Source organism: Eleutherodactylus coqui, chromosome 3 (genome assembly GCF_035609145.1).
Source record: "Eleutherodactylus coqui strain aEleCoq1 chromosome 3, aEleCoq1.hap1, whole genome shotgun sequence".
Taxonomy (NCBI): Eukaryota; Metazoa; Chordata; class Amphibia; order Anura; family Eleutherodactylidae; genus Eleutherodactylus; species Eleutherodactylus coqui.
Window position 1 is genome coordinate 52,710,665 of NC_089839.1, and position 23,981 is coordinate 52,734,645.

The following is a 23,981-nucleotide window of genomic DNA, read 5'->3' on the forward strand; positions in this document are numbered from 1 at the left end:
TCATGTGCAGCGCTGTACTGCTGCAGCTTCTTGCAGGATCGGAGTGGTGGGAATTGGTACTCCTGTGCTGAATGGTGGTGGTGGTGGTGGCGGCAGTTTAAGATAGGAGCATGGCTTTTTTCTCTATTTTACACCATTGCTCGCCTCTAAGTTTTTTTAGTCCTGGAAAACTCCTTTAATAAGGCAAAGAAGTCCTGAGGTGCAAACTTCAGACTCCATTTCAGCAGATTTCCATTCTTTTCCGCCGGTTTTGGAAGACACTCTTTTCGGGGGTGTGGTCAACTAGCCTAAGGGTGGTTTCATACCTGCGTCCAAGGTTTCGCTTTCTCGCCTTACTATATGGTGTTGCTGTGTATGTCTTTTTATGTTGAGCAATGCTACTGCGTACTACGGTATGCAAAGGAACACGGCAGGATATTTTTTTTTTATGTCAGACAGGAAATACTTTTATATTAACTTTTGCGCATGGCACAACATCGCTGTCTGAATTTGTAGGCAAATCGAAGAACCCAATTGCTCATGAACCAGTGCAATGTATTTGCGCCATGAATGAGGCTCTTTTAAAAATATATTGGTGTATTGTACTGTACTTTTTGCGCACTCGATACGATAACACCCTGATTTATAACGCTATTTAGCCTAATAAGGACGAAGTGTGGTGTTCCTTTCACGGAATTGCGCACCTCTCATAGACTTCTATAAGGACCCCTGGTGTGCCTAATGTGCACAGAAATAGAGATGCACATGCGTAACAGGAAATGAGAACGAATCCATTGAAATCAATGGGTTTTAATCTCCGTATAACACGCGCACAAATTTTGCGCACACAAATACGTTCATGTGAAGCCGCACTTATAGCTAGAAGAAACAGCCTTCGTTAACACATACAATAAGCCAGAATTTCTGCACTTCCTGCTATTTTCGGCCCAGACCGTTGGCCTTGTGCTACACGACGTAGAACGGACAATGAGAACGAGTAGGACACAAACATTACATACAGCGGCGAATGCTAAGTCCGTGGAAACCTTGCAGCGAGGACGCCAGTAATCTATCCTCGGCTAAACCCGGGGACTGGAGTAGATTCTGTGTGCGATTAGTGCAGAGACAGATAAGTAACCGCTGCAGCCGACTAATGACCTAATAGCAAGCAGATATTGCATCAATGCATCGATACAGGAGGCTTGTCATAGACTGAATTCATCTCCACTGATGAGGCTAATGCAGAAGGTTAGATCCACCGCCGGTGTGTACCCTGTATATTGTATATGTATGTATGAGCGCTCCTTTTCAGCACTTTCATTGATTGCAGTTTGCAATAATTATTTTTTTCGTTCTCGTGGTTGACTTTTTTTTGTTTTGACAGTTTTGTATGTTCTATAAAAGGAAGATCCAGGAGACATATCTGCATGTGATGTAAACCCCTGCCTGCCGCCATGTGATGTCTGAATGGCGCCATCTGCTGGAAATAACCTGCAATAGTTCAGTACCTTACATACAATTATGACTAATTCTAGTAAAACAAAAGGTATTAATTAGGCTTATGCATACGGGCGGATTTTAGCCTATCCAGCTGCTTCACGGGTTATTTAAGGCGCCCTTCGTCCAATGGAGGGTGCAGGAAACTATGTTGCTAGTGATTCTGTGAAGGTGTGCCTGTATCTTTTTGTCTCCCTGTTGCCCGTGTACCCACCCTTCCCAAACCCTGCCCGATTAACCATGTTGCATGAACTCTGCCTGTCATTCTGTCCTTTTGGTACTGTGTGTCGGTGCATCAGCCCTGCCAGGGTCAGCTGTCACTGCACCGAGACTACCTCTGCAGTTCCTTGTAAAGAATTGGAAAACCCTTGCTGATCCTCCGACGCAGCTGAAGACTACACCGCAGGACCGCGACTGTACCGAAGTGATGGGGAGCGGTTCTGACACACTTTGCATTCGCAGGTACATCCCACATTCCCGAGCGCGATATCCGCTGCATTTCACTGCTTAATATCACGGTCGGCCGTGTGAAATTGTACTGCGCATGACCGTGTCAAACGCACGCGGTCATGCAAGTCTTCCTGTTTTTGTTTAAATTTTCCATGTTGCCGCTTTGCAACGGCGCGTATAGACGCCGCTCATACGCCATGTAATTGTTTATGGGCGGTGTGGATTACGCACCCATAGTGAACAATGGGCTCTCTCACGGAATATGCTGCGTTCTTTTTTGCGATTGCGTAATTTATACACGCAAATATCAGCAGAACTGCGTAAGGCAACGTACCACACACACATGTACAGCGCACGTGTAATACGCAGTAATCTTACAATTGTGCGAGCCGGCCTTAGGCTCCATCCAGGGGTACGTTTAAAATCCCAACAAGGGAATCCTTGGACAGCAGCGATCGCGGGGATTACAGAAACCTGCTGAACCAGAGATTCCGGCTGCATTTACACGGGCGATATCAGCCTGAGGAACCAATATTGTGCGTGTAAAATTGCGATTTTACATGAGAGCGTGACACAATGCGATTTTTCTCGCAAAGTGCATCCTTTTTCAATAGGAAAATGAAAAAATATAAAATACATTCCCATCACACTCAGGCTTTTTTCACGAGCGCATATTGGCTGGCTGATATGCACTTTGATCCAATGCATCAGATCACATGGGCGTATTGCTGAGACGTAAAAGCGCCCGGCCGGCCAATATTGCAGTGGGCGTTTTTACATCGGGCCCAAAAGATAGTCCTGGAACTAGGTTTTGGGCTGGAATATGTCTGCCACTGCATGGGCTCCTATGGGAGCCCATAGCAGCGGCCGTAGGTGGGAGGGAGTTTAGCAGCGTGCAGGCTCACCTCTCATCTCCTCCCCACTCGTTCTGTACAATTGAAGAGGGGTGGGGCAGAGCTCAGCGCCTGCCTGCCCTACCTCCTCCCATTGATGGCTATTGAAAAGGGGCGGGACATGGGCAGATTTAAACTAGCACCCTCTCCCCGCCCCTTTCCATAGCCATCAAAACTCGCACGGGAAGTAGCCCGTGTAAATACAGCCTAATCGGTCTCCGTTTTGGCAGGCTACGGCTCCTTTGCCAGAAAGGAAAGCGCAGTCTTCCACATTTTTTCTTCATGGCACAGAATGGCGCAAATGACCGCCAACCTGCCAAAACATAGACCTGTTATGCTCCGATTCTCTATAAAGCCCAAGAGAGGTCCAGGGGTCCCTTTTTCGGGATTTTAACCATACGCCCTGACAGAATCAATAACGAAACGCGAACAGGCCCTAAATCCGTACAAAGAAGTAACGTCACTCAGTATTAATTACTCATTTATGAGGTTTTTCAGAAGTTACATTTTTATGTTCTATGATATATCCGGCCGAACATTAGAAGACATCGAGATCGAGTCACTGAAATCAACCCTAGTTGTGATACGGGCACCCCTGGGCAGGGAGGGTGGCACAGCGGCGGGTCCTAGTCTGTAAACCATATAAGCACCAAAATCATATTTGGCATCATCCGTTTTCTGTAAAGCGGCAATAAATAAACTCCTGGCGGCGCGGCGCACTGAGGCCGCGGGATACGGTTACTGTACAAGGCATACGATGAGGCTCCGTTGACTTCTAGTGGGGTTTGTCCGCAGGGCCTCAGTTCCAGTGGGTGATCCTCTCGTCCTCGGGGAGGATACTCCAGTTCGGAGACCTGACGTCCATCGCCAACCAGTTGAAGTCGTCTACAGTTTCCCAATTGTTGCGGTTTTGGTCCAGGCCGGCCCGCTCGTAGTCTTGTTGGATGCCGGGGTAGCTCCAAGTGAAGGGGGCGAAGAGGAGGCCGCGGCAGTCCTCTATGATGGCGCGGCTGGTGACGTGCAGGTAGAAGCGGCTGTCCCTACTGCTGTGGGTACGGAGCTGCTGGCACGGGAAGGCGAAGATGCAGTCGGCGCAGTTATCCACAAACACGGATGACGCCACCGGGCCGCACAGCACCTTACAGCCGCGCAGCTCCCGCATGTGCAGGGTGGCGGGGCTGCCCGGCAGGGTGACGGTACAGTCGCGCAGTTGGCTCAGCTGCACGTCCTTCTGGCGGATGTCGTCGGCCTCCATGAAGAGCACTTGCCCGCTCAGGCCCTGTAAGCCGCACTGGGCCCCTGGGTCTGCAGGGAGCTCCTTGGCCCGTGGCCCCTGAGGAGGCTCTATGGTGGCGGCGGATGCTGATGCTTCCTTCTTCCGTGACTTGAATGCAAACTTCTTCTTGGGCTGCAGCTCCTGGCGCTTGGCCTCCAGCGCAGCCTGCAGCCGGGCGAGGTGGTCCTGGGCCTGCCGGAGGTCATAGGGCGGCAGGAACATCATACTGTCATTCACAAGCTTCTGCAGTCGCTGAAGCCGGCCGGACACCTCGTCTAAAGCTTCCGCCTCAACCCCGGACTCCAACACCTCCTCAATGGCGGCTCTCTCCAGGCCGAAGCTGGAGCTAAAGTATCCGCTCTTCTCCTCCTGCACGGCCTGGTCGTCTTTCTCTTGCCGCTTCTTCTCCACTTCCCGCTGCCTCTGCTCCTCCCTCCGTTGGAGTCTCTCCGGTAACCGGGCTCGCTCTACAGAACCTTTTGCCGTCTCCATAGTGACAACCGTTCGCAGGGACTGATGGGAATCCAAGGCCGCAGTTTACGGCTGGTCACATGACTGGCGTGCGCGCGTTCTCTTCCGGGTTTCAAAGGCTTTGACGCGCGCCACGTGACTGTGCGTGCGGACTCTTTCGATGACGTCGTCGAGCGAGATGCGGCATCCTATTGCGCATGTGCGGTGACCCACGTGGAATAGAACTCAACATGGGGAAGAGAAGGAAGCGGGGAAGAGAGGAGGAGGTCAGCAACCTGAGCAAGAAACAGAAGAAGCACCTGAAGGAGTTCGGGGAGCAGCACCCCTTCTATGACCCGTAAGTGGGGAACTCAGAGTGGAGTATTTAAAGGGGTCATTTAAAGTAACACAGGAGGAACTAAGCGAAGAAGATAAGCAATATTTATTAGGTTGGTGTCACACGGGCGTAAATATATCGTGCGCAATGGGCGTTGTGTACTTTTGAGCAAATGTACTTTTTGCGTGCCTCAAAAACTCCTGCTCCTGTTCATTAAAATGGGCATTTAGTGTAATTAGTTCAATATGTGCTCTTTCTCTGCGCAAATACGCAGGAAAATGGAGCGTGCTACGTATTGTTTTGCGCTAATAAAAATGCACCCCCAAAAACTACTTATCTGGACAAGCCCACTGATGTGAAGGCTTCTATTCACTGCATGTTGTGCGCGCAATTTGTTTTGTGCATAATGTGCTGCGGAAATACATTTGGCTGAACCCGGCGTAACGTCCTGTACACAATGGCGGTTTTTATCAGTCCTGAAAAATCGTTCCGATATTGCATTCGTTTTTTTTTTAAATTTATTTATTTATTTTATTTCCTGCATGTTTACAAATTTTATGCACAATTTCTATCCAACTTTTATGTGCGTTTAAAAAAAAGTTATGGTAACATGCATTTAAAAACAGATCGCATTTGCATCGTGTGAGCACAATCTGTGTTTTGGAATGCAGCCATAGACTTAAAGGGGTTGTCCCACGAAGCAAAGTTGGGGTATACACTTCCGTATGGCCATATTAATGCACTTTGTAATGTACATCGTACATTAATTATGAGCCATACAGAAGTTATTCACTTACCTGCTCCGTTGCTGGCGTCCCCGTCGCCATGGTGCCGTCTAATTTTCAGCGTCTAATCGCCCGATTAGACGCGCTTGCGCAGTCCGGTCTTCTCCCTTCTGAATGGGGCCACTTGTGCCGGAGAGCTGCTCCTCGTAGCTCCGCCCCGTCACATGTGCCGATTCCAGCCAATCAGGAGGCTGGAATCGGCAATGGACCGCACAGAAGACCTGCGGTCCACCGAGGGTGAAGATCCCGGCGGCCATCTTCGCAAGGTAAGTAAGAAGTCACCGGAGCGCGGGGATTCGGGTAAGTACTACCCGTTTTTTTTTTTAAACCCCTGCATCGGGTTTGTCTCGCGCCGAACGGGGGGGCTATTGAAAAAAAAACAAAAACCCGTTTCGGCGCGGGACAACCCCTTTAAATAGTTGATTTTTGAATGAAAATCGCACCAAAATAGGACACGATGCGGTTTCATGTTCAATCCTGTTTTTATTGAAAACCTTTTTTGTTTACAAATAACAATGAGGTCTCCCAGGACCACATGCAGACGGCTGGATCGGATCCCGCTGAGAGAATTCTTGCAGTGGGATGTGACCCATGGCTCACCTCCCCCCGGTGTCTTCTCTCTCTGCAATGTGCCTGCTGGTTTGTCTCTAGCATGTCAAACGGTCTGAAAATAATTAACCATGTTAGTGCCGGATTATCTTCATTAGTAGATTGTATTGGTCTAAGCTCCAAAACAAATGAGTGAGACACAAAGGAAAGGGGAAAAAATGGGGGGAGGGAATTACTTGGATAAAATAATATACCAAAGCCCTCCTGTATACGGGCGGAAATTCCGTGACTGTATTTCCCGCAGGACTTCCACCCGTGCATTAGATAACGCAATCCTATGCAGAGAGCTGCGATTTGACCGCGTGAAAACTCGCGCAGTAAACAAATTACAGCATGTCCTATCTCTGCATAAGCCTCGCAGAGGCCCGCACAGAAATGTCACTGGTGACACGCCGACTCTGCACTGCTCATGCGTGGCTGTGCGCCAGCCAGAACATCGCAGTGCAGAGTGAGGAGACGCCAGACGGGTGAGTATAAGATGAATGCCAGGGCACGGGTTGTATCCCGCTACGAGAATTCTCACAGCGGGATCCGATCCGGCCATGTGCAGGCTGCCAAAAGAGTAGCTTAACAGCTGGGTAAAAGTAGGCGGGAAGGGAATAGGAGGGTTGCTGTGGGGGCGGGGAAAGGGATGACAAGTACAACCGTCCCATGGATGATGCAGTTTTATATTTTTGCTCACACGGTCTCAATAAATAAAGCCCGTGTGAATCTTCACATTGAAAGGACTGTTCCATTTCTGTCCGATTTCGCAATGATTTTTTTTAGTCCTAAAATCGGACTGTGAATAAATTCGGAAATGTGAATATATACCGCTATCCTGAAAATCCGCCCCACTGCTTACTGCTGCTGCTCCCACGGGTCTTGGTGACGCAGTGATGCTGCTGCTTGTATGTACCGGCAGCGTGTATGGCTGCTAATTAGAGATGAGCGAGTATACTCACTAAGGCACATTACTCGAGCGAGTAGTGCCTTAGCCGAGTATCTCCCCGCTTGTCTCTAAAGATTCAGGGGGCAGCGCCGGTGACAGGTGAGAAGCAGGGTGGAGAGAGGGAGAGAGAAATCTCCCCTCCACTCCTCCCCGCTCTGCCCCGCCGGCCCCCGAATCTTTAGGGACGAGCGGGGAGATACTCGGCTAAGGCACTACTCGCTCGAGTAATGTGCCTTAGCGAGTATACTCGCTCATCTCTACTGCTAATGTTTAGATGCCTGTGAGAATGAGCCCTAACTTCTGTGATCACTTTTTATTGCCTTTATATGCTGGCCTTGTGTGTAAAGACCTGACCCTGACAAGAGTGTCAACTTGTACATTTATGGAAGACATAACAGAAGAACTGCACCGCGCAGAGCTCTGATCCAGGAGAAAAGATGGGATTTCATAGGGACACAAATGAGGTCGGTTTCACATCTGCGTCGGGACCCTGGAGGTTCCATCACAGATCTGGCTCAAAATACCGGAAGAAAAAGCCAGGCAGCTGGGTGGAAAGCGGACAGACCCAATTATAGTCCATGGGTCCGCCCGGCGCTGTTTAGTTCCATCCTTAAGCAGTGCTGTTCGGCTGTGGGGGGTTTCCCCTTCCCTGCTCCCCGTACGGAGCAGGAAAGCGGAACCCCGAGCGCAGATGTGAAACCACCCTGACAGGTTCTCTCGGGGTTTTAAAAACGCAAAATTCATCTGAAAATATGATTTTAACTAAATTAAAAAACCTGCTATATAGCATTTCAATACTGGTAACGGTTTTCCTTGTTTCGTATTCCAGAGTGTCTAACGTGCAGGAGAGGACGCAGCAGGTGGAGCTGGTGAGTGGATGTAACGTCTGTTGTGTACCAGTACATAGTCACCCTCTGTGAGCGCTTCAGAAGGCAGTATGACTGCAGGATCTGACTACATGGGGTTGTTTGTAGTCTGTAACCATGGAGACTCATCTGCATAGGAGCTGTATGCACAAAACGGCAGGGTTGGGGATCACTGTTTACTTAACCAGACATGAAGCAATTCCATTATTCAATGATTTTATTTTTCAGCCTGATAGTTCTGAGAATGAATCCCATTCGGAGAGCGAGGCTGAGAGTGAAGAAGAGAACACCAACATGTATCAGCAGCTGCTGGCCACCTTGAAGCATGTTTCTGATGATGATGATGAAGATGATGATGATGAGGAGGAGGATGATGGGGCACAGATGGAGGATGAGAATGAACAGTTGGTCTCTGACGTAGATGAGGACAGTGAAGAAGGGGATGAGGCTGTCCAGGAAGGTAATATCTTGTACCCTCGGGCCTCGTTCACATGGCTGGATGCAGTTTTGGTCTGTGAAACTCGCCCTCTTCAGTGCACGTGTATATGGATCTTTTAGTGCATATTTGGTGCTTATGTGGTTTTGTAAGTCTGTGTTGCATCCATGTTCATTGTGTTTTTCATGTGCTCCAAAAAAAAGAAGGCCCCAGTAATGCCAGCCTTGTCGCAGCCCTCAGAAAACAAGGTGCGCAAAAAAGCCTGTTGTGAATATGGATGCTAATGCGTATTCACTGCTTTTTTGTTTTTTGGGTACCTATAGACTTCAACGGATGATTTTGGCCTGCGAATATGGATTTAAATAGGACGTGTTTTTTTTTTTTTTTCTTGCGTGCAATATTTTTCCATATAAAAAAACCTCACATTTGAATACACTAACTTAATTATGAGTCTATACTGTATCCATATTTAGTCAATTAAAATTACGATCGTGTGAGTGGCCCCTTGTGAATAGTGCAGCATTTTATTTTCAATTCTGATAAATCAATCCAATTTTTCATGTAATTTAACATTTTTTTCCCCTTGCGTTTGTGCAATTTTCATATGCAATTTCCACCCATTTTGCATCCGTTTTTCATGTGCGTTAAAAAAAAAAAAAAAAAAAAAAATCATATAATTGTACAGACTCTATATTTCCTCATTCCCTAAAATGCTGTATTCTCTTTTGAATGGCCCCTATCGTAACATGAGTAAAAAAAACGGACCGAAATCACATCAAATGAGTGCAAATCATTTTGTTTTTCTTTTTTACATCTCCATTGACTTCAATGGGCCATTTTCATGAGAAAATAGGACATACTGTGTTTATTTTTATTTATTTATTTTTGTACTCTAACTGTCCGTGAGTAAAAAAGACATCTATCTGTGTGACTATACGCATTGCAATCAATGTCCTCTGTTTCTGTGCAATTTCAGTCAGATTTTTAACTTTTTTGGGGTCAGAAAATCTCACGGGATATTCACTCGTGTGAATATCCCCTTAGTCATGTTGCCCAGCCTGTTAAAAGGTGAACCATAGACTTATAGGGGTGCTACCTTCCGATAGGTGGCGCTCCAGAGGCATTACACAATCTCCCATTCCTCACTCTGATCACACGATCATGCAGAGTAATGACGGGAAAGCCAACAAATAAGTGATGTACAATATTAGCGGTTACTGGAGCTCGACAAGTTGCCAGTGTTATAAGCAGCGACGTTTCGGACTTGGAAAACTTTTTTTTTCAAGATAATTTATGTGGTGGTGCTACTGCCAGATCTGGTTACATTATGTGTTTTGGCTTGTAAAAGAGGTTTTCACACCCAAAATGTCACTGCTTATTTCATTGGTGATTTTTGGAGATGTGATCTAAAGTCTGCAGTACTTTGCATCACGTACTTGTGTGCCGTCCCTTGCATGTCCGGCTGTGGTGTGACCAGTGACGGTGAGCGCTGTAGAGACTTGCATCAGTCTTTCTCTGTCATTGGCAATGAGGGTGCTGGTCTCAGGAACTGTTCACTAATGCCGGCTGCACACGACCGGGTTGGATTCCGCATGCGGGAGCCCGCAGTAGAATCCGACCCTGTGCCCGGCTGGCATCCGTGAGTACATGCCTTTTCTGTACTGCGAATAGTCCACACAGCGAGCCGTCGGACATGCGCAGTACAGATTTTTCTTCTGAAACACCTGCTTTTCCCGTGTCATCGCTAGGTGATGATGCGGAATCCGTGTCCTTTCCGCAATATCATTGCAGAAGGGCCACGGATCAGACTGCTTCCATTGACTTCAATGGAAGCCGTCCCGTGGAATCTGCTCAAAAATAGAACATGGTGCCTTTTTTTAAATTTTTTTTTTCTTATTCTTTCCCCACGAGCGGAAAATCACAATAGATTTCTGCTTGTGTTCAGAAAAAAAGTTTTTTTTCAATAGCATGTTATGGGCGGTATGTGCTGCGGAATCCGGAGGCAGACGCCTGCTCCAGATTCCCCAATGCAGATCCGCCCCGTGTGCAGGCGGCCTAAGGCTTGCCAGTTTTGCATCGGCTGCAGAATCTTATGTCGGAGGACTTCTGTTACTCGTGGATAAAGGTCTCAGAAATGGAGTGAATCTACTCCACCCGCTTCTGCGCCCTACACATGGCAGACCATCTGCTGCATGCTGGATTAGCAGGAATCCTATATCACTGGGTTTACGGATACACCCTTTCACTGCCAAGTACATATGTAATATATTGTGGCTTTAAGATGAAGCAAGATCTAAGCTTTAATCATTCTAATTGCTTACAGTCCAGAATCTTCACTTTCAGCTTATATCAGGATCACATCTTAGTGCGATGACTGTGTCTCCATAAGGAGGGAGGAGAACTAAAATGCTGTCACTGTCCTCCGTTCCCTTTCACAGCCTCCAGTGACCCCATTGGGGGGGGGGGGGTTACATAGAAACTTTTCTTGCTATTTGCCCCTGTGAAAGAAGGTATGCTCTCCCCGATTATCACCTATAGGCTGGTGTGACACAGTATGTTTGTTTTTTGCAAAAGCAGTTTTTAAATTTTTTTTAAATTTTTTGGCATACTCTTTACTTTTTATTTTTTAAAGGGCAGGAAACGCTGATCTAAATATCTGCTGTAGGCTGGTACAAATCGCCTTAAAAGGACAGAAACATTCAAAAATCACAGAAGGCGGCCATACTTACTGGTATACTGCTATAAAATACACAGGCAGGTACAAGTGTGTGCCCTAAAGAAAAAAACGGGCATCAAAACATCTCATGCAATTTTTAAAGTTCTACTAATCAAAAGAATATTAGAAAAAGACCGCGTGAAGGAAGCCTTTTCTTAAACAACAAAATAAAAAGGTCTTTCTGACGTGGTTTTTGTCGTGGATCCACACACGGATGGGCAGAATCTACATGCGGAATCCTGACACGGAGGATTGCATTTCCGCATCAAGAAGTGACATTTCGCTTGAAGTGGAAGCGCCCTTTTCCACATTGGAGTTCCGTACGATTTTGCCTATTGGCAAGGCTAAATCCTTGTGCAGATTCACCCCAAAAAATGCAGCAGAAAGCCAGAAGTAGTAAAATTCAGGTAGAAAATTCTGCGTCTCATTTCACCATGTGAACATACACATTTTTCTTTCTACCAAAGGGGTAAAACGCGAAGTGGGAAATTATCTAATTATTTGTGATCCTGTGGCTCAGAAGCTCATTGCCTCTGGACCGCTGATATTTTGGCTTCTTCAGGGCTGGTGATTTTGGTGAAGATATGTGCATATATGCATAAGTGGTATATATGAATTCTGTACTTCTTGAGATTTCTTAGGAGAAGTTGTGTTCTGCTTGGGTCAGACTTTTAGCCACGGAGATGATTTTTTTTTTGACGGCGCTCATGAGTATAAAATGCTGGGTAGCCATATCTCAAGGTGTCTGCCAGACGTTACATGGGGATAAGAGTATAATATATGGTTCTGGTGTATTGTGTGGTAACTTTGCATGTATTGTTTCAGAAGACGTTGGCGAGGGTGAAGAAGAGGGCGATGATGAAGAGCCAACAGAACCCGGAGATCCGACTCTGGAGGACGGAGAGCAATTCACAGACAATAAGCACGAATCCAAATTTAGTTTAGAGACAAATTTCTTGGAAGATGATGCTGAAGTCCCTGAGAATGAGCCTGCAGCGCCCTCCGTTATAGTTTCTGCAGGTAGGGATGACTGGTAGGTTACTGGAAGACGTTTACAAACTTTCAAAATTTGTTGAACTTGGTTGTATATGCAAACAGAAAAGCACTGATCGCTCACCACTCCTCACGAAAATGTGGCAGAAAATAGAATTTACTGGTCTGTTCTAAAAAGCTTTGACCCTTCCTCTTTTCAGTGATGTGCGGATTGTGGATCCGTCTTTTGTAGTTGGTTTGTAATTCTATCCCCATATCTTCTCCGTCTTTATTTTTGAATAGCCCCGTATATAGACGGCAGTCACTGTCCTGGGACATGCTAGCTACTAGTGTTGTATAATGAGAATGTTCTTCTTCTTCCTTTAGATCCATTTAAACAGCATGTTGACCGAGAACTAGAGGAACACGAAATTAACCAAATTACAAGCAACCCTAAAACCACGTCCTCTATGAAGGTAAAGCACAACCCTTAGACCGTCTACGCACAGTGGACATTCCGCAGCATTAAAGGGGTTGTCCCGAGGCAGCAAGTGGGGTTATACACTTCTGCATGGCCATAATAATGCACTTTGTAATGTACATTGTGCATTAATTATGAGCCATACAGAAGTTATAAAAAGTTTTATACTTACCTGCTCCGTTGCTGGCGTCCTCGTCTCCATGGTGCCGACTAATTTTCGCCCTCCGATGGCCAAATTAGCCGCGCTTGCGCAGTCCGGGTCTTCTTCTTTTCTGAATGGGGCTCCGTGTAGCTCCGTGTAGCTCCGCCCCGTCACGTGCCGATTCCAGCCATTCAGGAGGCTGGAATCGGCAATGGACCGCACAGAAGCCCTGCGGTCCATGAAGACAGAGGATCCCGGCGGCCATCTTCAGCAGGTGAGTATGAAGACGCCGGACCGCCGGGATTCAGGTAAGCGCTGTGCGGGTGGTTTTTTTAACCCCTGCATCGGGGTTGTCTCGCGCCGAACGGGGGGGGGGGGGGTTTAAAAAAAAACAAAAACCCGTTTCGGCGCGGGACAACCCCTTTAACAGTACAAGGCATAAAATCTCCTTCACATGCTGCATAAAATTCCCGCTACAAATCCACAACTGTTTTGAATGTGAAGTCTGGCCACTGCAGTGGGAACGGCGCTGTCTGCTTCTGTAGAAATCTGTTCCATGCAAGAGTGCATCGGCCCAGAAAACAGCTTATCGCTGAGGGTCCCTGGCGGCAGACACCTGCTAACCTACTACTGATAGCCTATTCTAAGTGGACAACGCCTTTAAAGCATATTTGCTGCGGGTTTTCTGCTGCTTAATGCCCACAACAGATATGCTTAGTGTGCATGTATCCTTAGGCAGCATGTGGTACGTGGCCATTTAGCACATTGCTGTCCCCATGACTGCATCATACATAGGTACCTTTTATTACTGTGCTTCCCTGATAAGACCTTCCACGATTTTCAGGTGGGGGTAGACAGACAGACACCCCCCCTGAAAATAAGCCCTAGCTAAACTAGATGTAAAAGAAAACAAACACAAACGATACTCACGTAGCAGCTGGCGTTCAGGTCCCTTGCCCTGGGCTGCTGCGCTGCTGCAGGCTTCCGCGTCCTCCTGAACACTGACAGCATTTCTTCCTGGTAGCAGGGCTTAAATACCCCACCTCCAGCAAGCTAATGCTCTGATTGGTTAATCAAGCCCCGCGTTAGCCAATGAAAGACAACGCTTGATTAACCAATTACAGCCATTACCTGTAACTTATCCCTCAGTTTAATACGCAAGGAAAAAGCTGAAAATTCTAAATTTCTTCTAAATGTCCAAAGTTCAAATTATCCCAATATCTCAAACTATTTGACTGATTTTAAGGCTTCTGATCTGATACGTTTTGAGCTGTAGCAATTTGCGTTAATTAGATTTAACAATTATTTTTTTTCTTTAGTGGCCAATGCTGGGTCAGTTGGCGTTTTCCTCGTCCTTAACAAAGGTCCATCCATTATCCAAACCAGAGAAAGACACTGACCTGACAAAGTTGCGTCTCCGCAAACCTCTGGATTCCACATGGCCCAAAGCAAACGGCTCTTTTCTCACTGGTCAGAGCGACCCCAACTTCACTCCGCTCCAGAGAGAACTGTTCACCATAATGAACTCGTACAAGGACTTGTATTATCCATCCAGGATGGCAACCGCTCAGGGAGAAGAGATTAGACATGTCTACTGTCTTCATGCTCTCAATCATGTGCTCAAGGCCAACTCTCAAGTGCTCAACAACAATGCTAGAAGGAGAGATCAGAAGACGGGACTTGATGATGATGACCATCTCCGGGACCAAGGACTTACTAGACCCAAGGTAACTTTTTCTCATTTCGATAGATATTCAAAGCCTTCCTTCACTAGGCTGTCCCAATATTAAAGGGAACCTGTTGCCACCAAGCAGGATCATAAACTAAGTTATAATGCTGTTTGTTGAGATGACAGGGAGCCGGGGATGTGTTTTTTATTTTAAAGACACACACCCCGCAGTTGTCTACTGGTAAAGCTGTAGAAGGTATAAATATCTGACCCTTTTTAGACCACTGTGCGCATGCTCTCCCATAGCGTGCGCTCGCAGCAGTCCGAAAAGAGTCAAATTTTCAAACAGCACGCGGGCCTTACAAATGGCACCATAACTTAGTTTATGTTGCTACTTGGTGGTAACAGGCTCCCTTTAACCCCTTACTGACAGCCAATACGCCTTTTTACTGGCCTGACTATTAGACTATAAACCTGCACATACATCGTTTTAAGGCGGTGGCTTGGCTGACTACTGATAACCAGGCTCCAGGTCTAACCACCAGCAGCGGAGAAACCTCAGATCCTGGCAGTCTTACCCTTTTACATGACGCAATCAATAGCAACTGTAGCATGTAAGCAGATTACAGGGAGAAGGGGCTCCTTCTGTCACCCATTGGCATCCCGTAGTGTGATTGCAAGGTACCAATGGTTCCCATGGCAGCTGGAAGCCTGACAATATGTTAGGCTGAAAAAAGACAAATGTCCATCCAGTTCAGCCTGTTTCCATTCCCCCTTGTTGATCCAGAGGAAGGCAAAAAAAACCCAATCAGGCTAAAGCCAATTTACCCAATTTTGGGGAAATAATTCCCTGTCGACTCCAGCCTATTAAGCCCCACCTCCGGAAGAGTCTCATAGCCTGCTGTCATAGTCTTAGTAGAATGCGCTACATAAGTAATGCAGTGTACTATGCTAGTGATCAAACGATTGCATCTTCAGAAGGCCCCCTTAGGGAACTAAAAAATAACGTTTTAAAAAAAAAAAAAAAAGAAAAGAAAAAAGTTCAATAACATTTATTTTAAAGAAATAAATCCAGTTTAAGAAAAACTATATATTTTTCCCCACAAAAACACTTTTTAAACGAATACAATACACCCCAAATATTCAAAAAAGCGGCACATAATAGGTATTACTGCGGTGACCAGAATTTCTGGTTTTCTTTTTGTTTGCCTTCCAAAAAACGAAATCCTAAAGTCACAAACACCTCAAACTGGTACCAATAAAAACTGCAACTCTTCCCGAACAAAAACAAGAACTCCTATAGCTCTTTTGCTGGAAAATAAAAATGCTACGGGTTTTAGAGTGTGGCGCTGCAAATTCAATAGCTTTTCCTTAAAAACAAGATTTTATTGTGCAAAAGTAGTAAAAAGGAAAAAAAAATTATATACACTTGATATCGTAGTAATCATGCTAATCTGTATAAGAAAGTTATTATGTTATGTTTACTGAATGGTGAACACCATAAGAGCGACAACGGGCTGGAGGTTCCATCACAGATGTGGATCTGGCCTTAATGTCATAAAGTGCTGCCTTTGTTTCATTTCAGACTAAACTATTCTAATCTGTTCAGGTCCTTATAGTCGTGCCGTTCCGTGAATCTGCCTTGCGCGTGGTGCAGATTTTAATTAGTCTCATGGAGGTCCCGGGTAAAAAGGTGGATGTGAGCAACAAGAAGAGGTTCAAGGATGAATTTGGATCCGAACCAGAAGAGAGACCTCCCAATTTAAAAAGGCCCGAGGATTATGAAGCCATATTTGCTGGAAACATCGATGACCATTTTAGGATAGGTGAGACTGGAAGGAGAGAACTGGTATACGGATTAGTACACACCAGTGTATTGTGGGTCTTTAAAACAATACCCATAGACTGCTACTGGCCCATATTGTATGTACCGCTGTATACAGAATCTGCCAGGAAGAAATGAGTGCATGCTCTATTGTATGTTGTAGTCAGGTAATACCTCCTGGAAGCATTACTTCAGTAGGAGAATATGGTGTCTGTGTGCGGTCATACAAGGTCTGTACACATAGCATTGCTGTGTGACCCATGTCACAGGCCTCTCGCTAGCCAAGCTATAATCCTACTGCACACTGATGAGGAACAGCTGTCTGTGTATGGATTCTGGCTTGGTTCTCAATTCCCAATCATTGTTACATAGACCTGTATAAAAGGTTGGACATTCATTTGCAGGAATGCAGCCATCCACTAGGTGGCGCTGCAGAGGTATTGTTCCATCTTCCTTATTTGCATATATTACCCAGAGGAGCATTAATGGCTTTAGAAGTCCCCCTCGCTCTCCTTAAGGAGTGATGATACCCCTCTTGAGTGCTGTGGGAGGGATTATTAAAGAGTAACTGCGCTTTAAATTATTATTTCTAAAATGCACAGAATAAGCAATTCTAAGCATTTTTTGCAATATGTTTTTTTAGCCTACCCTGTACTTTTTTTTTTTTTTTGTTTGTATAAAACCCATATTCAGTTACGCAGCTATGTGAGGATGGTGCTGTGAAATCTGTTCATAGCTAACTGCATAGCTGAAGAGGGAGCTCCAGACTGCTGTTATATTTTAGTGATTTTCAAACCTGTGTCCCCATAATCTGTACCCCAGCATTGCTTTTATTAGCCTTCTGTGTCCGCTGCTGTGTAAGGAGAAGCTATCTGCACTGCAGACGGCTTCTCTCCTTCACAGTGCACCCGTTTCTCAATGGACTCCATGCACGGTCAGGGTCTCGGTGCATTAGATTGGGACATACAGTACTGTACACCCAATGCACTAGCCTGTAAAGCTGCAGTGGTATCTAATCATCCTCCACTTCACTAATCCAAAAAACATGACTGCCCCGATCATTACCTTTATCTTCTATTTCTATGAACCTCCAGAAATATTTACAAACACGTGTGAATACTCCCTTTTAAAAGGGTTGTCACAGGTAAAGTAGTTTTACAAACGCGTCCCCCATGGCACAACCTAACAAAGTAGTTGATATTTACCACTCCCTACTAAGAAGGGGGTCGTTCTATGTGTTAGGACAGCTGATCAGCGGCACCCGACATACTGCAGCGTGTGGACTGTTGGGTGCTGCTGTCAGCCGAAATACTCTTCTCTAAATCTCCGCACTTCACTTCAACAGGAGTGTCCATTCTACAGAAGAGCATGAGGCTGTATTCACCTTTCTATTCTTCTGACATTCTCATCGCTTCCCCTCTTGGTCTGCGCACCATCATCGGCAGTGAGGGGGAGAAGAAGAGGGACTTTGATTTTCTTTCTTCTATAGAGGTCCTCATCATTGATCAGGCAGATATCTATCTGATGCAGAACTGGGAGCACGTGCTGGTGAGTGAGCATCATTGTCTCCAGATCTTCCTCATTGAGTCAAAAATAAACATGAGAATTGTTGTTTTTGGTATTATTGTGACATGTCCATTACCTATGTGCATCTTGCACAATGAGTAGAGACTATTCAGGTCCATTTAAATGCTTACATGGTTCTTTTGCAATACTTGTAGTTGTAGAACTAATTTTGGCTTCTCTCCTTTCAGCTCATGATGTCTCATCTGAATCTCCAGCCAACAGACTCTCACGGCGTGGATTTCTCCCGCGTTCGCATGTGGAACCTCAGCGACTGGGCGAAGTACTATCGGCAGACACTGCTGTTTAGTGCCTTGCAGGACCCCCAGATAAACTCCGTGTTTAATAAGCATTGCTTTAATTACAGTGGACAGGTAAGTGGCTGGTCAACCGTCTGTACAGTAAGTGTGCATGAACTACGCTGGTTTCACACTATAGTTTTGATCATTGGTTCTGTCCTCTGTGCAAAAAATTGCTTGGGGAGAGGAACCGAAACAGGACTACTCCGGCACCACAGGGGGAACGTGTGAGACCTCCTTAGTCTTTTACACTGGACAGAAGAGCGTCCTGTTCAGTGCTCTTGTATCCATTGTAAAAGACTGATGGACGGAGGTCTCCGAATTGGCGCTGGATACAAAAAGCACAGTGTGACATAACTTTTATATAACTCGTTGGTCAAATACATTTAGATGAAGGGCAACTGAGCTTGCTGATTTCAGTGGGACTGAAGTATATGGGGACAGCCTGATAGTCTAATGCCGTAAGGACATGGCCTAGTTTGGCCATGAGGATGCAACAATTTTGGGGGGATTTTCATCTTCACTTTTCAAGAGCCATAACTTTTTCTTTTTTTCACCATCGACACGGCCGTATTAGAGCTTGTTTTTTGCCTGGTGAACTATAATTTGTATTGGTACCATTTTGGGGAATTATTAGTATTTCAATTATTTTTACATCGCTGCATTCAAAGGCGGAGCTCGAGGCCATTTTTTTTGCGTCACGAGCTGTAGTTTTTATTTGTACCATTTTGGGGTACATGTGGCTTTTTAAATGGCTTTTATTGCACTTTTTGGGAGGTAAAACGAATAAAATAAGCTTTTTGTCTCTCTTTTATTTTTTTTATTTTTTTTTTTTAAACGGGTTTAGCTGCACAGGATAAATGGTGTCCTTCAATTAGATTACAGGTCATTACTGACATGATGGTACCAAGTATTTGTGGTTTTTCTTACATTTTTTATTTTTCATACAAATGGAAAAATCCGTAAAAAAAAGTCTGTTTTTTTTGTCTTTTTTAAATGTTGCGTTGTGTTTACACTATTTTTTTTGTTTTTTTACACTCTTTGTTCCTGTATGGGACCTGAACCATAACAGCTATGATAAGGTATTGCAGGACTTCTGTACTGCAATGCTTTATTGCTTGTAATAGCGATCATAGGCAATGGCAAGCCGGGACACTAGTAACTGGTGTCCTGTTGCCATGGAAACCTGTTAGCCCTCTGTAATTACATGGCAGGGGACCGATGACATCGCAGAGGGAGCGCCATCCCTCTGTGAACCATTTCCATGCCGTAATCTACATAGATCGCGGCATGTAAGGGGTTCACAGCGGGGGTCACTGTCCTCATGTATCCCTGCTGTTGCAGAGGGAGGCTGGCTCCTGCTGCGCGATTGTGCAAGTTCCCTTCTAATCCTGTGCTATGCATAGGGCGTAAGCTTACGTCCTGTTGGGTTAAGTACCACTCTGCCAGGATGTAAACTTATGCCCCGTGGTGCTAACGGGTTAAAGGCGGTGTCATGGGGGGGGAAGAGGGTCCTTAACCACATTGGATTTCAACACTCTTTGCTTGGCTACAACGTGCCCATAGTTTAACCATTCGCTTTATATCTGTCCCTATACAGGTTGCTGTAAGAAACATGCCTGTAACGGGCTCAATAAGTCAGGTGTTGGTGCAACTTCCTCACGTCTTCCAGCGCCTGGAGGCAGAGAGCATGCTTTCTGTAATTGATGCACGGTAAGGCAAAGACGCTGATTACAGGCACTAACGTGCCAGCAGTATAACTGAATCATGCAATGAACAGTAAGTATGGCAGACCTATTCTGTCAGCTGGCTGTAGATCAATGGAGATTTCACCCCTTTCTGCTGTTCTACACTATTTTTTTGGAATCACTCCATCATGAAATTGTATTAGGGAATCAACGGGCAACTCAATTGTCCTCCCTGCGGCTCCTAGGATTCCAAATAATGTGATCGTTCCTGATCCCAAGAACATGAGTTCTGTGCTACCTGCTTGCATGCGGTTACCATCTAGAACAGTGAGCAGTACATGCACACTGATTGGCCACTTTATTAGAGAAGCTAGCCCTTTCACGATTGGAGCTTCCCTGTATGGAGATTTAGCCCTGTGACCCCGGAGTGCAGCATAAAAAGTGAGCTAAGTTTTCCTTGGATCAGTTTTAGTGTGAATCCACACTAGAATGTGAGAATCTAACAATATTTATTATTTATATAACGCCAACATATTCTGCAGTGCTTACAGAGCAGGGTGGTGGGGGGGCAGATACAAAAAGCAAAGATACAAAAACCACAGTTACATGTAGTAATCAATTGATGGAAACAATAGGGGTGCGGGTCCTGCTCCAACGAGCTTACATACTACAAATAATGGGGTGATACAGAAGGTAAAGGGGCTGGAGATGTGCACAGTATGGTGAAGTGGAGAGTGAGGGATGCTTTACACATAAACGATGGTCAAACTTGAGCCGTATGGTAGCTGAATTGGTGTGACTGCAGGGGCCGGTTGATGGTGGCGGTTGTGTGTGTCAGGGATTGCCCGCATAGTTTTGGGTAGCGCGTTCCAGAGGACTGGTGCTGCTCTGGAGAAGTCTTGGAGGTGGGAATGAGAAGTTCGAGTTAAAGGGGCACTTAGTCTGATTTCATTAGCGGAGGGCACAGACTGGGTATTGGATTGAGATGAGGGAGGCAATGTAGGGCGACGCAGTGCTGTGGAGAGTTTTATGGATGAAGGTAGTGAGTTTGAATCGAATTCTAACAATCTCATTGACTTCCAATGAGGCCTGGTCATCAGGGTCAAGGCCAGGAGTTCATACACTTCCAACCATGTAAGGTTTTCTTGTGTAATAATGTGGAAAGTATACAGAGGGTTGTGGGATTGAGAAAAACATCCAGCGAAAGGGAATCCTGCGAACGGAAGTGACTTGTCACTAAAAGGGGTCCGAGTAAGATGTCCGGAATCATTCTGACAAACAGCCAGTGCGCAGTCAAACAATGCTGGTGCAGCAGCAAAGGAGGTCCAACATGCTACTAGATGGTTGTCTCTAATAAAGTGGCCAATTGCTGTAGGAACAGCTGAGTATTTAGAAGGTGCCTGCAGTAGAGAGGCGTCTCTATATATGCAAACGGAATCCTTTTTGTATAATGTCCACAAATGAGGACCCCCATAATGGGATGATTTCCGCTCTCTTTGGGAGTTTCTTCATATGCAGTTCTCCAGTACGAAGTGTTTTTTTTTTTAAAAAAAACCTCAATTTAATGCATTTTTTTTCCCTATAGATTTAACTTTTTTACTGGCAAGATCCTGCCGCAGTATCGAGACGCCATCATGTCGCACACGCTGATCTACATCCCTTCCTACTTCGATTATGTGCGGCTCCGAAATTACTTCAAGAAGGAAGAGCTGAACTTCACGCACATCTGTGAATACACTGACAAGGCGGGGATCTCCAGAGCGCGCCAGTTCTTTCTGAAGGGGGAGAGACAGTTCCTTCTGGTCACGGAGAGGTTTCACTTCTACAAGAGGTGAAGAGATTGCAGCTTGTTTGTGAAGCCTAACTTCTCCCGAGGGACGGGGTCCTCGTTAGTGCACCTCATTAATGCCGTAGCCCAGGTGTTTAATATGAAGATGAGTTACATACTTTGCCACATGAGTTTTAACAAACCTTATGGTCGTACGCAGCACTGATGCCCTATAGGCCGCCATTCAGTAAATTCCCTGAAGCAGAAACTCCCTCTAGAAATACCTGGGACTCCCTGTGAGCCCTCAGGCTGAGAGATGAAAGCAACATAGAGCTACTTTGCTATCTTTGCAAGGCCTTAAGTACTAAATCCCTATATATGATAATTTTGAGGTTTGCCCATCTCTTAACCTCTTCCCAACGTGCGCCAAACATGTACAGCGCATGTCGAAGGTCTTTGGAGCAGGCTCAGTAGCTGAGACCAACACAAACACAGAGGTTGTCAGTCATCTTTGACAGCTGGCAACAGTCATGATCAGACCGATCAGGGCTGTTAATCCATTAATGCCCTGATCAGTGGTCATGGCAGCATGGGGCTTTCTGAAGGCCCCCAGGGCTGCCATGAATGATTTTATATCAAGGCACGTCTCGATAGACTGCATGTCAGAATGCAGTATAATGCAATTGTGGTATTGCATTATACTATAAGAATAATCAAATGATTGTAGGTTCAAGTTCCCAATGGGGACAAAAAAAAAGGTGGGAAATAAGCTTAAAAATGAAGTTTTTTTTTTTTATTATTAGAAAAAAATAAAAGGTAGCACAGGTTTAAAAATGGAGAACGTCTGGCATCAGTCGTTTCACCCCTCACATGCTGCTGTCAATACTTCCTCTGTCACCCATCAAGACTCCCTGTGATGTCATTGTGGGGCTCCAATGGGTTGCTGTGGCACCTGGAGGCTTCAAGATGGATTCTGGGTCTGCCATCTACAGTTCCCTATATGGCGGAGCCTCGTAAACCAATATAGCACACTGCAGTACTGAAGTATAGCCGTGTATTATAGCATCAATTAAAAGTTATGAATTTCAAGTCCACTAGGGGGACCAAAATAAAAAGTTTAAAAAAATTTAATTTACAATCACAATCATCGGGGCCTAAAATTGATACGTCATTAGGACGGCAAAGAGGTTGACCCAACATAACAACTTAAATCCTGTTCATAGGATGGGTGTAAATGTCTGATCGGTAGGAGTCCGACCTCTGGTATGTTCATAGGTAATGGGAAAGCGGATCTGGAGTTCCCTCGTATAAATGGAGCTGCAGTCACACATGTGTGCTGCTACTCTATTAATCTCTATGGGACTGCCGGAGATGGACAAGCGCGGTACTTGGAAGTCTTCAACAGTGATTGCTGATTCAGTAAGAGATTACTGGAGCATTAGTGCATGCTCGTGACTGCTGCTACATTCATGTGAATTGAGTTTAAAGTGCTTAAATGAACACTGATTGGAAATCCTTATGTTCTTAGGTACATGCTGAGGGGCATTCGGAACCTGATCTTTTACGAGCTCCCTACTTATCCTCATTTCTACAGCGAGATGTGTAACATGATGAAGGCATGGAATAAGGGCGAGGAAGCCACCTGGACCTGCACAGTACTGTACTCCAAGTATGACGCCCAGAGGCTGGCCGCAGTAGTGGGCGCAGAGAGGACCGCTCAGATGCTGCAGTCTAAGAAGAACGTGCACCTGTTTGTCACGGGCGAAAATAACTAAATGCCCCCCCACCCTTAACAAAAATGGACTAAAACTCCCTGAAATAATGCTCTATATTGTACAGGATTGTTTTATTTGGTAACCTGTTAAATGATATTGCTGGACTCTATGTATTTTTTTTTCTTTAAATTGCTGTTTTCATAGCTTAATTTATAATTATTGAAGTAAAAAAAAGTTTCTTAAAGTTAATGTGAAGTTCTCACATATTATTGTGTGAAAGTTGTTCTTGGGTCTTTCTATACACCAATGCAAATAGTGCAAATGTGCCATGCATGGTGATGTGGGTGAAAGTTTTCATCAAATTATGAAAGGCAAGATTGTGCTGCAAAATCTTCATGTCCGTACATGGTTATACTTTCCTTCTGGAGAAGTCTTTGGTTTTCACTTCTATTCCCAGTCTATTAGAGAGTCCCCTTCTAGTTGGTGATGCTGCTGCGGCATTGTAACATCTCACATTTGCTCACAAGAACTAGCATGCTATGGATTTGAAAGTCCATGACACATTGGCTGTGGATGTGTGGTGTAGAACAGTATTTCCAATCTCCAGTCCTCAGGGACCGCCAACAGGTCATGT

General features: G+C 45.4%; 2 protein-coding genes across 3 annotated transcripts; one reads left to right on the top strand and one right to left on the bottom strand.

Annotated features, from left to right (window-relative positions):
* Positions 1–3,283: 3,283 nt before the first annotated feature.
* On the bottom strand, positions 3,284–4,664 carry TBCC (tubulin folding cofactor C). The gene has a single exon (XM_066595593.1). The coding sequence runs from the start codon at positions 4,585–4,587 to the stop codon at positions 3,619–3,621; it is 969 nt and encodes a 322-aa protein (XP_066451690.1). The 5' UTR covers positions 4,588–4,664; the 3' UTR covers positions 3,284–3,618.
* Positions 4,665–4,745: 81 nt separating this feature from the next.
* UTP25 (UTP25 small subunit processome component) lies at positions 4,746–23,577 on the top strand. Of its 2 annotated transcripts, none has more exons than XM_066595592.1 (12): positions 4,746–4,903; positions 8,037–8,076; positions 8,302–8,533; positions 12,054–12,245; positions 12,585–12,673; positions 14,140–14,547; positions 16,099–16,315; positions 17,660–17,862; positions 18,069–18,251; positions 19,777–19,889; positions 21,450–21,695; positions 23,161–23,577. In XM_066595592.1, exons 1-12 carry the CDS (start codon positions 4,764–4,766, stop codon positions 23,405–23,407), a joined length of 2,310 nt encoding a protein of 769 aa, XP_066451689.1. In that variant the 5' UTR covers positions 4,746–4,763; the 3' UTR covers positions 23,408–23,577. The 2 variants fall into 2 exon arrangements, with proteins under 2 accessions (XP_066451689.1, XP_066451688.1); XM_066595591.1 differs by having other exon boundaries at positions 4,747–4,903; positions 12,051–12,245; positions 23,161–23,576.
* The last annotated feature ends 404 nt before the right edge of the window (positions 23,578–23,981 follow it).